Source organism: Mangifera indica, chromosome 19, assembly GCF_011075055.1.
Source record: "Mangifera indica cultivar Alphonso chromosome 19, CATAS_Mindica_2.1, whole genome shotgun sequence".
In the NCBI taxonomy this organism is placed as follows: domain Eukaryota; kingdom Viridiplantae; phylum Streptophyta; class Magnoliopsida; order Sapindales; family Anacardiaceae; genus Mangifera; species Mangifera indica.
The window spans coordinates 10,075,555-10,089,489 of record NC_058155.1 but is presented as its reverse complement, the minus strand read 5'-3'; the positions used below and the strand labels follow the sequence as shown (position 1 = coordinate 10,089,489).

At 32.4% G+C, this 13,935-nt stretch overlaps 2 protein-coding genes across 2 annotated transcripts; both read right to left on the bottom strand.

Moving 5' to 3' along the window:
• Nucleotides 1-1,257: 1,257 nt before the first annotated feature.
• LOC123203401 (auxin-responsive protein IAA8-like) lies at nucleotides 1,258-6,341 on the bottom strand. Its single transcript, XM_044619766.1, has 8 exons — nucleotides 6,137-6,341; nucleotides 5,906-5,949; nucleotides 4,506-5,010; nucleotides 4,206-4,423; nucleotides 3,899-4,125; nucleotides 3,623-3,764; nucleotides 2,666-2,727; nucleotides 1,258-1,684 (listed from the first exon to the last, which is right to left on the bottom strand). The coding sequence occupies exons 3-8, from the start codon at nucleotides 4,911-4,913 to the stop codon at nucleotides 1,647-1,649; spliced, it is 1,095 nt and encodes a 364-aa protein (XP_044475701.1). The 5' UTR covers nucleotides 4,914-5,010; nucleotides 5,906-5,949; nucleotides 6,137-6,341; the 3' UTR covers nucleotides 1,258-1,646.
• A 3,748-nt stretch (nucleotides 6,342-10,089) lies between these two features.
• Nucleotides 10,090-10,895, bottom strand: LOC123203402 (uncharacterized protein At5g65660-like). Its single transcript, XM_044619767.1, has 2 exons — nucleotides 10,590-10,895; nucleotides 10,090-10,507 (listed from the first exon to the last, which is right to left on the bottom strand). The coding sequence occupies exons 1-2, from the start codon at nucleotides 10,836-10,838 to the stop codon at nucleotides 10,340-10,342; spliced, it is 417 nt and encodes a 138-aa protein (XP_044475702.1). The 5' UTR covers nucleotides 10,839-10,895; the 3' UTR covers nucleotides 10,090-10,339.
• Nucleotides 10,896-13,935: the final 3,040 nt, after the last annotated feature.

Here is a 13,935-nt window from a genome sequence, read left to right as displayed (position 1 = left end):
TAATTTATTAATCTAAAAAAATTTAATTTAAATAAATTTAAATAATATTATTTTAATTGATTTTAATTTGATGCTTGATATCATATTTAAACTTGAATTTAATTTAATTGAATTTGAATCTACCCAACAGAATGTACAAATAATTGAGCTGATGTAAGAGTCTAAGTCTTTGAGAGAAAATTCAAGGAATCTTCGCAGCTTCAATGAAATCTCAGTAACTGTCCCTTTTCAAGACGAAGCTCATGGGTCCATACGCAGACAAAATTCATTTGGCTTATTGCAAATATCGCAGACAAATATTTTCCATCATTTTCAATCCTTCCAAAACTGTAAGAGATCATTTTCCCTTATTCTGACAGTGGTTGAAGCTTGCATTATTGCTCTGCAATTATAAGATTCGGCCTCATCTTCCACGTGCTTCATTCGTGTATTAGAAGATAAACCTATTAGCGTCTTCTTCACAAATGGCTCATAACCTACTCATCCATGTTTACACAGGAAAAAACGGCTCCACTACCAGTAGACCTAAACCCAGCTAACTTGAATTTGAGAGTGAGATCAACCCAGTTTGACCCCACTTAAATTCATTAAATTTAAGTTAAAATCAAGTACATATCAAAAGATTTAACTTACTTTTAAAATTAAACTGTATTTAAACTTAAAAATTGTTCAACTTAATTCGACTCATGAGTTGAGTGAGTGACTCATTTAATTCAAATTTGACTCATAATTTCATTTAAATTATATTAAACAATTATTATAATAATACCATTTTATCCATTATCAGATAAAATATATTTTTTTGTCAACAAATCATAAAATCCAAAGCACATATTTGAACCAGAAACTTAAACTACACTCAAACCGAATTATTTTTATTCAAATCAAACTCAAATCACCCTTATATTTGACTCAACAAACTTAAACGGAACTATTTGTAATTTAAATTGAACTCAAGCCAAAGGGTTATTTACCCACTCCAAAAAGGCTATGGCTCACAATTTTTCCTAAGCCGATGCATGACATGATGCAGCCACAACCCCAATCAACCACATAAATTATTCAGAGCAAATTGCGGCCTAAAATCTGTGGCATCACATGATTACCATCCGACAGCCATATCATTAATGGCTGGCAATATCTAAATATCTAAGTCCCTTACTCTTCAAGCTCACCACATGATTATAGCAGATCACCCAAGTTATAATAAAAAAAAGCATCAAGCACGGCCACATACAGAAAGTTAACATAGATGAGTTACAAATAACTTGCACACTGTCTTTTAGCATACACACAGACATAATGGGTTCAACAGCCAATGCATTTTACAAACTAAGGTGCCTGTATTATAACAGGAACTTGTCCCAATCTTAGAGGTACTCCCAAATAAAAGGTCTAGGAGTTACATAATTATAATAGATTAGAAACATAGATTAGAGAATGTAAATACCTCACAATGAGAATGTAAACATAGTAACATGATCAAGGAAGATGTTCATGATCCCCTACCCGGTCCAACACCCTTCCATTCTTCGACATACAAGAAGAATTTGGTTCATGGTTCATGCATGTGCTTTGATACCTTCTCCTGGAATTATTTATCACAAGGACTGCTGGATGGATAGTGACAATCATGTCTGCAGCAGCTAATTTCTGTTTCTGCATTTCTCCATGGCCCTTGGAGCTACAAACAATAATTTTGAAGCAAAATGGGCTCAACCAATTGAATCTCAAGAGAGTATGATAGTGCATATATAAAATTAACAATGAATGTGCATGGAAATCAATTAAAGTATGTTGATATGTGGAACTCATAAGGGAAGTTGAACCATAGGTCTCACAGTAAGATGATAACTGACACCAGTATGGTTGATAATGGAGACACAGCATTATCTCACAATTCAAGAATACCATATCAAACTGAACATTTCAAGAATACTTTTTAATATCAACTCTTTTAGATTCCTGCCATAAAATGCTGGAAAAATACTCTTAAGCAAAGGAGACAGATTAGAATTTCACTTGGCAAGTAAAATGATCTGCCTAGGTACAATCATTGTTATAATATGAAACATATGAATCTGATTAAAAAACTAGACTTTATGCATTACATTCTCACTACACAAAAACTATAAACAACAATTGCACTAACTTGACATACAAGAGACACAAGGTCATAAGCAATAACATGGATTGATACACCAAGTTCAACCACATCAACAAGTTGACATCCTCAGAGGGAATGAGTTTAGCAACCAAGTAAATGTGTTACTTCTGGGATGGATGAAGGGAGCAATTATAATTGATTGAAATTCCATTCACTTGTAAGGTCTATTTTTTGGAGTAGTGCAGTGTCACCCAGGATGATCTACATGTTTTTTTTTTTTTTTTTTGGGTAAGTGATGATCTACATGTTATTAAACTATTCAGAAAAACTTAAGTAATATAATTGACATCCAATTAAAAAGTTGGGATATCTTATTTAGTCTTCCTTAGAGTGGAGATCCTCGGCAATGGGCATGATCGAAAAGTTAATAATCTTCCTTGTCATGCATGTTGAGGACATTTCCAAAAGAGATTTCACTTTTGGTGCTTCTATACTCCCATATCATACAAGGTGCCATGTTTGGTTTAAGTGGATAATAACCATGTAATATATACATACCTAGGCCAATGGCATCAGAGCTCTTCATGATCCTCAGTCTCTTGCATGTATCAATAAACATCCTGAAATAAGTCCACAGATTGAATTAGACTACAGTGCAAGGTCAAAGAGCATTCTGACAATGTATGTATAATAATAAGTTCAACACCATAAGTTTGAATACAATTATGCATAGCCACAGACAAAGAAGCACAAGTTAGAATGACCGATCAAAAGAATGTTAACTAGTCTTTCCACCTAAGTCAAAGTTGTTTTATTGTTAAGTGCAGAAGCAATAGCTTCTTGGTGATAAGGTTGTTGTGTCTCCACTGATCTGACTGATTTTGTGTTAAATAAATGTAACAAATTGAATACATGCATCGATATAGAAGATTCAACAGAGGAAAAAGGTATTCCTACTTATGAAAAACCAAAATGGCATATAGGCCAACTCAGCTTTTGTTCCTTTAATAGGAGCTGTGGTTAAAATATGTGTTTCCTTCCTGATGCAAGTTGATGGTCCACATTAAATATGAGAAATTAAATTACATAACATCACTGAATACAAGTCATGACAGTGCCAAAGAGTTTCTTATATGCCATGAATACAACTTTCTTCAACACATCTTATTCGAGGGTTAAACAAAATTAAATAATGATCTACTTTCATCTCTGCAAGCCTTGGTTTGCCAGTTCTTAAACCAAGTTTTCCAATTTACAGACAACCAACATAACCAATTAATTCTGGTTACAATTGTATGGTGGACATAATTGCATTTTAATTCCTATATGATACTATATGCCACTACTTTCACGTCACATGTACTATCAAACTTAAAACTCTCCCATACTACAATATCAACTTTGCTCAAAAACTAAAGATCTCAGACAATCAATGTCAATAGCAAGTTGAACTATTAAATCAGCTGCCCAGAAGAAATTAGCAAAAAGCAAAACATTCAAGGAATTAGATCTTACTCCCATGGGACATCACCCACAAGCATCCAATCCCCATCTTTGTCCTCATATGTCAGAACATATTCTGAACCGTGCAGCAGATCCTTCAGCCTGCTCTCACTCAGCATTTCCCTACCGGGAGCTCCATGAGATCCATATTGACCTAACATCACACAAAAACAGCAGTAACTGGATAACTAGAATGTGCATCTTTACAGAAATATCAGCTAAGCATTAACATTACATTTTTCTAGCTATCAAAATTCCAATTAAGATAGAATGTCTCAAAAAACTCACCAATGGTAAAACAGCTGAACATCTTCTCAAGGGCAGAAGATAATTCCTGATATTTTGAGTAATTTTTCAAGTCTACTTTTCTCAAATAAGGAGCTCCATACATGCTGACCTTAACAAACAAAACACCAGGCCCTCCTTTTCCATCTACTTCGTCAGTGTTCTTTGAAGTGGTAGCCAAAGAGTTCTTCCTAAATGATCTAATTGGTGGCCAACCCACAACCTGTGCCCTGCCAAAGAAAGAGGTTAAAGATAATTATTATACCAAAACTAAGCCTTCACTAATCACCAAATCCTGGTTTGCACTCACTTGGGAGCAGGTGCACTGTTATTGTTGTTTGTAGAGCCATTATGGTTAGTTCTAGTTTCACCGGCAACATGAAGTCTTTCCTGCACTGCTTTCTGGGTTGCTAACTCTTTTGCTTTGGCTGGTTGAGCCCCAACATTATCTAGCATAGAACCTGGTTTCAGTCCTAAGTTTGGAGCAGGCCTGGGTGACAAGAGCTCAGAATTAGAAAGATATTTTCCCTGCACCACAGAATGAATCATTCCCAAGTCAGGTATCCTGAGGAAAAACTTTCAATCCCCTCCAGGAATGCAATTTTATTACCTTTGAGAACCCATCCATAGCATCAGAGAATCCTCTCTTGTTGCCGGAAACAACATTCTTCTGTGCTGGATAGAGATTATCATTTGTAGGATACAAAGGGAACAGAGGCTTCTCATCAAGCTGTGTGGTACTCAACAGACAAAGTTCTGGATCTCTCTGAGGCGACTGAGACCCAGGAAGTCCGAGCCTCAGCTCAGTAGCCCTAAGATTAAGGCTTGTTTTGCTCTCATCAGAGACATTGGAGACCACTGAGCTGTCCACTGAAGAACAATCTGATAATCCCATGTAGTTACGCTCCTTTAATTCAGAGCCATTCTGGCATATGCTCTCCATGGAGGCTGAAGAAGGTAGTAAAGTGACATTTCCAGGACCACCTTCCTCCCCAACACCAAGTAGCGGTGGAGTCATCAAAGTTTGAAAACAGAAACACTGAAATTTTCTGTAGCTTGTGTAATCTAAGAGTAACAACGTTCTTCAGGAAACAAAAAAACCACCAAAAATCACCCTACACAGTTGGATAAGTAACAAAGTTATATCCAAAAACATAAAAACCAGAATCTTAAATTGAATGACACAGGAATAAAGAGAACACACTCCTTTTCTCTTTTTTGATGGAAAAGACTTGAATCTAAGAGAAATGCATTTCTTTAACGGCTGGCTATCCTTGCTAAGCAAACAATTCAACATACATAAAAATATACTAAAGCATCCCTTAGATCACAAATCATGCTGTGTATTGTTCTGAAAAAAAATATGCTAAAAGCAACAAGGTCAAAATTGATACTGCGGCACAAAGTTAATAGATCCATGGACTCAAACAGTAGCTCAAGTATAACCTAAGTTAAAACCTTTACTATTTCTGCTTTGTTTTAACAACATCAACAACAACAACAACAACAACAAAATCAAACGAAAAATATTTTGTACAAGTGGGAAAAAAGATAATATTTAATCACTAGCGATTCAGTTTGTTGTAATTGTATGAAAGAAAAATACAAATAATCACAAAATATCAATACAAATATACGCTGTGAAGCTTCGCAAGTCAAACAGTAGCTTAAAGATGGCCTAAAGACTAAGTTAAGCAGCACAAGTGCTTAGTGCTTAAAATTCAGCCTACTTAAATCTTTGCACTAATACTCATTGAAATCTGGAAATGAACTTCAAATAATTAATAAAGAATCAACAGGGTTCATCTAAAACAACTACAACCAGAATTTCTAAAATTAAATAAATGCAGGAAAAGAGTACAGCAACAAACTCATATACACACAAAAAAAAGGACTATGTATAGGTGTGTTCCTGATAAAAAATAAAAACTTCCAATCGTAGTAAAGGTAAAATTATATTTATAGGACAATGAAGGAAAAAAAAAAAAAACTTTACTCATGCAGCCATACCGTTTAGTTCACTCCAGCTGAATGAACTGAACTGAACTTTTTCACTGTACGGAAACCAATAACCCCGAATAAATCAATAACATCAACACATTCTATTTCTCTTTGCTTTCTCTATCAACAAAGCAAAACAGAAAGCATGAAGTGAAAAACAAGAGATAAGCAACAAGAGAACCACCAAAAATAGACTTAAAAAAAAGCCAAAAATAAGTAAAGAGCAAGCAAAACACTCACAGAGCAAGAAATCTTAGAAGCGAGAAGCTAAACACTTGCCAGGCTAAACCTTTACGGGATCAGTAGTGGAAGAAGGAGAAGAAGAAGTGGATCGATTCAGCAGAGAAGAGAAAGAGAGAGGAGAGAGAGAGAGAGAGATTGTAGAAGCTAAGGACCCTCCATTGGCACAAAGTAACAAAAGCTTATTTGCCGTTCGATGCATTGTCACTTTAAAAAATGTGTCTTTTTCTTATAAAAACACTCTTTTTCCTTTTCTGTTTGTTTAATAATCCGCCGAACAAAAACACTCATCAATGGCTTTTGATTTGTTAACGCAGGCCGTTTGATCTTATTAAGGTTGATGAAACAGTAACCAATTGATTGAAGAACAATATTTTATTTATATATATTTTTTACATTTGATTTAATTTTAAATGATTTAATATCATAATAATACATTATTATAAACTATTTATAAAAAAATTTGAATGATTTATCTAATTTAATGAAAAATTTTGATTTTAAATTAAAAAAGAGAAAGGAATGTGCATGTTGCTATCATTTACGTACGATCTGAATAATGTGTGGCTTGCCAAACATCCTCTCATGTCTATCCACCACGGGCCTGCAGTGGCAAATTCGTCTTTTAACCCATCAATCAAAACTAGAACGTGTCCAAATCATGCACTTGAGTGATAAGATTGGCGAGATGCCCTAAACTTTTTATGCCATGAATCTCATTTCCATTTCCATTCTCACATTAAATAACCATTTTATCCTTGCATTGAAAGTCACTTGCCAAGAAACAGAGAATCATAATAATTATAAAAAAACAAGGCCTTGTTTAACCAATTATAACAGATTCAACTACTCCACTCATTACTCTTCTATTTTAACAGTAAGGTTCCATCCTCATTTTAATTCCCTAACAACACCTTCCAATGAAGATGTACGTTGCATTGTATAAGGGTATATTAGTAATTTCACCCCACGTAATTTTCCTTCCTAACAGTAACCGAAAAAGAGAGAGGGGGGAAGGCGATTGAGTGTAAGTTACGAAGAGAAGAGAGCATTAACTGTGAGGTGGGGTTGAAGGGAGACAAAGAAAAACAGAGTGAAGAGATATGATGTGTTGGGAGACAAGAAAGCGGCTTTTAATTTTGGTGTGCCGGCTACAGACCACGACAGATAACTTCCTTCACTATAGCCTTTTCTCACGCGACCCACTACTTCTTGCATTCCACTTCCCAATTTTTTTTTCATTTTTTAAACGAATTATTCCATTTATAGATTCGTAATTGGTATCAAATTTAGTCTAGTTTTACGAAAATAGAGGATGTTGGGTCCCATTTTTGTTGTAGTGGAGTAATCATGGTTGTGAGAAAGTTTCATGCACGCGCGTTGATCCCATGTGTGGGTGAGGATTTTATTGAGATATTTATGTGATTTTTTAACCCATCATTAACTGCCACCACCATGGCACGCTTTGCCTCCATGCATTGCATACATGATGATGTAGTCATTCAACATCATGCATATATTCCCGTTTCATCATCATGCTTCTCTCTCATATTTTCAAACGTCATCTAGTGTCATCATTTTATTAAACTTGGGTCACTTTCGCTCCAACGGACCCCAGTCGAGGCCCGGAGCAATGCCTCTTACTAAAGGTTAACATTAAAATTGGTAATTTTCAATTCGAATCATTAATTCGATATAACACAAAAAGATACAATTAGAATTGAGTTTTTGATACAAAATTTCATTCAAGTTAATACGATAAAATTTGAAATTAAATCAGATTAAGTTAAAGTTCAAACGATAATAACTCTGAGAAATCTAAATTGTCTTGTAATTTAGAGAAATGTTTATTATAATAAAATTTGTTTGAAACATATTATATAAATGTTAAAAGATAAGTATCAATAACAATTGAAATCTTTACATAATTTATATAGTTTATATTTTCATATGATTGTAATAACTTCGATTATTCTGATTTTTAATTAAAAGTTTATTTTATTTTTTAGTAGTGAAATGAGATTTAGTCACTAAGGGTATTAGCATGTTTAAAGATTTTAGTATATAAAATTATTAGATCAGTTGTAAATAACAAAATGTTATATTGTGTATATTATTAGTCGTAAGTTAGGGTAATTTGGTAAACAAATTAAAATGTTAAAAACACTTACATAAGTGAAAAAATAAGACAGTCTAAATATAATTCAAATTAAACGAGGGTTGAAAATTTTTAATACAATTATATTTTAAATTAAATTAAAATTGAAAGTATTAACCCAATAACTGAATTAATAGAAATGATAATTTCAGCTTGACTTTAGGTACCCTGACCCTCTTCGACCTTAACGGGGAGATGATTCTCCGATAGAAACTAGAAAGGGACGGAGACGGAGATTTAAAAAATCCCCGCAATCGAGAACGAAGATACATGTGTCCCCTCCTTGCCTCGTCACCATCCCCATTGTTTTATATTAATATATTTACTTAAAATACTAACATAATTTTATAGTTTTAGATTATTCATATTTTTCAAATTTATTTAGGTTTTTGTTATGTATATTAAAATGATTAATATATTATATTTGTGACATTTGAAATAATTGGTTGGTTCTAATTTTACTTAATTTTATTATTTAATATATTTATATTATATTTAGAAGGTATAAAAATATTTTTTTCCTTATGAGTATGGAGAGAAATTTTTTCTAACGGAGACGGAGAGAGAATGGAAAAGAGATTTTTTTTTTCGTAAAAAGGGAACAAAGAATTATTTTTAATCTCATAACGGGGATGGAGATTTACAAGAATGAAAACAGAGATTGAGGTTCTCTTTCTGCCTTTCTCCATTGTCAATCTGTATGAATTAACACGACATAAAGAAGATAGGATGAATACGGGGAAAACCCACTTCGTTTTCAGGCAGAAAGATCGTTAAAATGATGGTTGTTTTCATGTGACTGCTAAAATCACGGACATGGGGTGAATTATCATACGAGCAAAAATCAAAGTTGTTTGGTAATAATTATAATTTAAAATTTCTGAACAGATATCGTGGGATATTGCCTGGCAAAGCGGTCCCGTTTCGAGCTGTATGCCGTGTTTTGTTCAATGATAACGACGGCCTAGTTATGGATATATTCAAGTATGTATAATAGTGGGGCAGATACAGGGTGTTGGGTTCAAGTGTTGTTGGCCTTTTCATTGGAACAGAAAGCTGGCTAGCACAGGTTTGACCGAGCCATCAAGGGTAGTTTTCACAATAATTCTAAGCACATCACGTTTTGAAAACTAAGTTTGTCTACAACATGAGCTAAGCGATAAGGTTGTGAATTTTGAGCCATTGTCTTTGTCACGAGCCAGTTCAAACATGCACACGGGCGAATAATCAAGGGTGAAAGCTACACTCTACCAGTTAGAGAAAAGGATAGATATTTTTTTAATGTATTTTCCTTTAGTAAGTTTTGCAACTTTTGACAGTCTTATGATTCTTGATCCTACAATTTCATGCATATATTCCTCTCTTCCAATTTTATGTTTGTTGGGGGCATACATTGCTAGGCCTCACTTGGTTTTCCTTCATAATTTGACATGAGTTGACTGGAAGGTGGATTGGCCTTATCTATTTTGGCCCAATGGATACTGTTTGATAGTAGGATTGAATTTAAAACAAGTTTGTTTAAATTCACATTTGATCTCAACTTAAACTAATTCAAAACAAGTTTTAGTTTGAACTTGAGAGTTAAATGTTTTTAAAGGATGTTTAGCTCGTTAAACTTATAAACTTGAAAATTTTTAATATAAAATCAATTAAAATGATATTATTTTAACTAACAAATATAAAAAAGATGTTGTTTTAGTTATGTTTGCTCGGTTACAGTATTGAGGCGAACCTAAAATTCGGTTTGGGTTTGAATTTGCACACAACTATTCTCAAATAAATCGAATTTAAATACTTTTGAAGTGAGTTCAAACTCAATTTGGTTGAGGTGGCTATGCCTCTCATGAGGGCTTAAAAGTACAAATTATTTAGGCTAAAGGCAAAACTAGCAAATCCGACCAACTTTTATTGTTGCTATATAATTTTTTCTAGCTGTAGGATATGAGATTGTACTTGGGTTCAACATATTGTTTTAAGCAAACATTCAGAATTTACAGGTGATTTTATGGGACGTTAATCTTTGTACCCTTGATCATCAAATAATATTATATATTTACACTGTAGGCAAACTCAGTAGGATTCTTATTGAGCCCCGTCGCCGAAAGCTTCTTCTCGGTAGGCGGCTTACATGGACATGCCAGAGCCACGAACTTGGGAATCTCATCTCCTGGCATCGAAACTAGCAGACTTTGGGCTTGTTTTTGCTTTGATATCTGATCATCCAGAAAGTAAAACTTGTTAAAACAAAACCTTGGAAATTAGGTCACTATAGAGAGAGAGACAAATAAAATATACCACAAGAGGTGAAGATTTCTGCGATGGTAAATGGTCCAAACTGGTATCACCGGCGTTGTCATCTCTGACTCTGAATGCTCTAACCAGGGATCTAAGTTTGTCCCAGTGAAGGCAACAAGTGAAAATCCCACTCATACTAAGTAACATGAACAAAAGAAGAGCTAACCCAAGAGGGAAACCAATCAGTGGCCGAGCTGATGATAATGCCTTTTCATTCTCCATCATTCGTTCTCCTTTCTCTCCTCTCATTCACTGCAGGCAATGCAAATGATTATTAATTACATGGACTGCAAGATATATATATATATATATATATATATATATATATCTTTGTTACAAATTAGCTACGCAGATGAAGGTGGTGGCGTTGTTGGTGAGTGGTGGGCTGGGCGCATGTCTTTGAACGTACATTTCTAGTGTGGTACGAAAGGGGCCAACGGGTCCCTCCTTGTGCATTTGCATGCCTTTTAAACCAATAATAAAATTACTACTTTGGAAACCTGCGGTGTGAGTGGCTTCAACAAACAATTGCGTATATAAATTGCGCTTCAAAAGTAGAGATGCAATTATTTGAACTTTGGAAAACTGTAATGCAATGATAAGATCTTTCAGCTCAATTTTCACTACTAAATTTATGTGGGGTGTTGGGGAATTCAATCCTCCATCGCCACCATAAACTTAATTATCTCTAGTTTTCTTATAAATATTTCTTTCTGCCATATATGGGTGATGTAATGAAATGGGTGTTTGAAGATGATACGTTAGGTCTGGTCTGCTTTTCAACGTTAGAGATGGTGCGGTCTGTATTGGACTTATCTTATACAGCTAATAAATGCATTATGAGATAGATATATGCAGGTAACATCAAGAGTTTTTTCAGTCAATATTTATTTTATCGGATAAATTGGTACAGTGATTAGACTCATCATCATTATATTTATTAGATAAATTAAAGTTTATAAATATGATAAAATATTAAACTCAAACTTTCACTTAAAAAAATTTAATATTTCACCAATTTTATTAATCTTCGGAATTCATATAATATCAAATTTTTAGTTAAAGAAGAAATAATCGCAAATATCATATGAGGTCCTTGTCATTTCGACTCTCATTTGAAAAAAAAAATAAAAATCAAATCGGCTTCTTGTAATTCCACTTTCAAAACTAGTGGAAAGCATTATGATTTCATACCTAACAGAAGCAATGAATTATGCATTGCCATATGGAATGTCCTCTAGCTTCTGTTAGATGGTATTTTATTTTTAGCCCGCAGGATTTATAGAAGGTGACTAGATAATAATACTTTGGTTATTTCCTATTAGGGTTACAACAATGAACACGAATAAAATTTTCAGTTCAAGAATGATGAATCTATCCAGGATTTTATACAAATATTCTTTTATTTTACATCAATAATACCTTCTTAATCGAGATACTTTGAATATTATAGATATTTCTGATTAGTTCAATTGAAATAATAATATACTGTTCGATCTTTATTAAAATCACAAACCTTAGATTGTATTAATTTACCCGCAATTTCTTGTAATAATCCTATAAATATGAAGTATTATATAGGTAAAAGAGATCATGAAAACTGTGAAACTAGCAAAGAGCCAATAGATTGTATTATATTATTTACAAGATTTATATCAACTAATAATTACACCGTAAATTTAAGCATTCTTTTCATTGAATCGAACTACTTTTATAATTACGCATCTTATTTTTTAAAATTTTTTCTGATTTATCATTTGATATTATCATCACACGGTAATAGACACACCAAAGTTTTTTTTTGTATTATAATTGTTGTTACATTAATCAATTGGGCTAAAGGTTGGTGGAATGAAATCCATATTCCCTTTCAACTAAAGTTTCAGTGGGCCAAGCAACTTGTGAACAAATTAAATTTCTTAGCTCCTTACATTTGTTGCTCTCTTCCTTGGGAAGATAGGTCACTGGAATTACATATTGTATAATAGGTAATAAATTGAGAGAAGGAAAACTCCACGGGCGTTTGCTTCATTGGATAAATGGGTCATTTTGATAATTTATTTTTTATTATTGATATTAATTTATTTGATTGTGAGATAATAAAAAGTTTTGGTAATATTCTATTACTAATGGTGATGTAATAAGTAATATACGAGACAATTTGATTATCATATCTATTTTAAGTATTAAAAGATTATTAAAGTAATATTAATTTTATTATAATTATGTTCTTATTTATTAATTTTTAGGACAAAAATAACTTTATTTTTAATTAATATAACAAATAATATAAAAAATATTTTAAAATAATTATATTTTAAGATATTTTAAGTAAAATAATATATTAATATTTTTTATTACCTCTAATTAAACATAATAATTATTTATACCAACTAATTCAATAATCTTTTAGGTAATCTATCTTCAATAATCTTTTAATTTTGGTAATAAAATATTATCTAAACTAAATGCAATCTAAACATTTTTTTTTAAAATTATTTATAATGAAAGAGTGTTTGTAAAAATATATTAAAGAATGTCTATATCTTCTTCAGATCATAATTAAGGGTGGATAGTATAAAAGACTAGTTGGTCGAAGTTTTTCTCTTGACACTATTCTGACTTTTCGCATGCCGTTGAAATCTACACACTGTGGGAAAAATTCGAGGTATTTACGGCTATATAATTAAATATTGTGTATAAAATCGTGAGGTTTGAGCTCTCAAATTTTGTCAACAAGGACGAGTCTCTAACCAAAAGACTAAAACATATAACCTTTAATGTTATGTTGAAAATACGAGGGTATTTAAGATTTTTTATATTTAAGGTTACAAAGAGTTTTATAATCCAACTTATTAACTTTTTTTTAAAAATTTATTTAAATCAGTGGATGATTTATCATGATTCACTTATTGAATTACAGACACACACACGGTTATAACATACGGGCTTCGACAAAAACAAATAAGCATTTGTAGTTTTTATTTTAGAAACATAAATGTTAAATAGAACTCATAAAGAGGTATGATAGACAATAACATGATTTTTATGATCACCAATTGGGTGTTATTTCTATCACACATCTAAATAATTTATCTATTATGATTTGGTTATTAGTAATTATAATCGCAGATAATTTTCTGTCAATTGAAGAATCAAGAGTGTCTTATTAGTTGTGATTAGTAATTATATTAATTGGTCTGATAATTGAATTACTATTTTTAAACTTTTTTTCTAGGCTCATTTTAAAATTAAAATATTGAATATTAGAGAGTCAAAAATAATATTTCTTTTCTTAAAGAAAAATAGAAATAATGAAAGTTGCCTAAATACGAGAATATTAAAA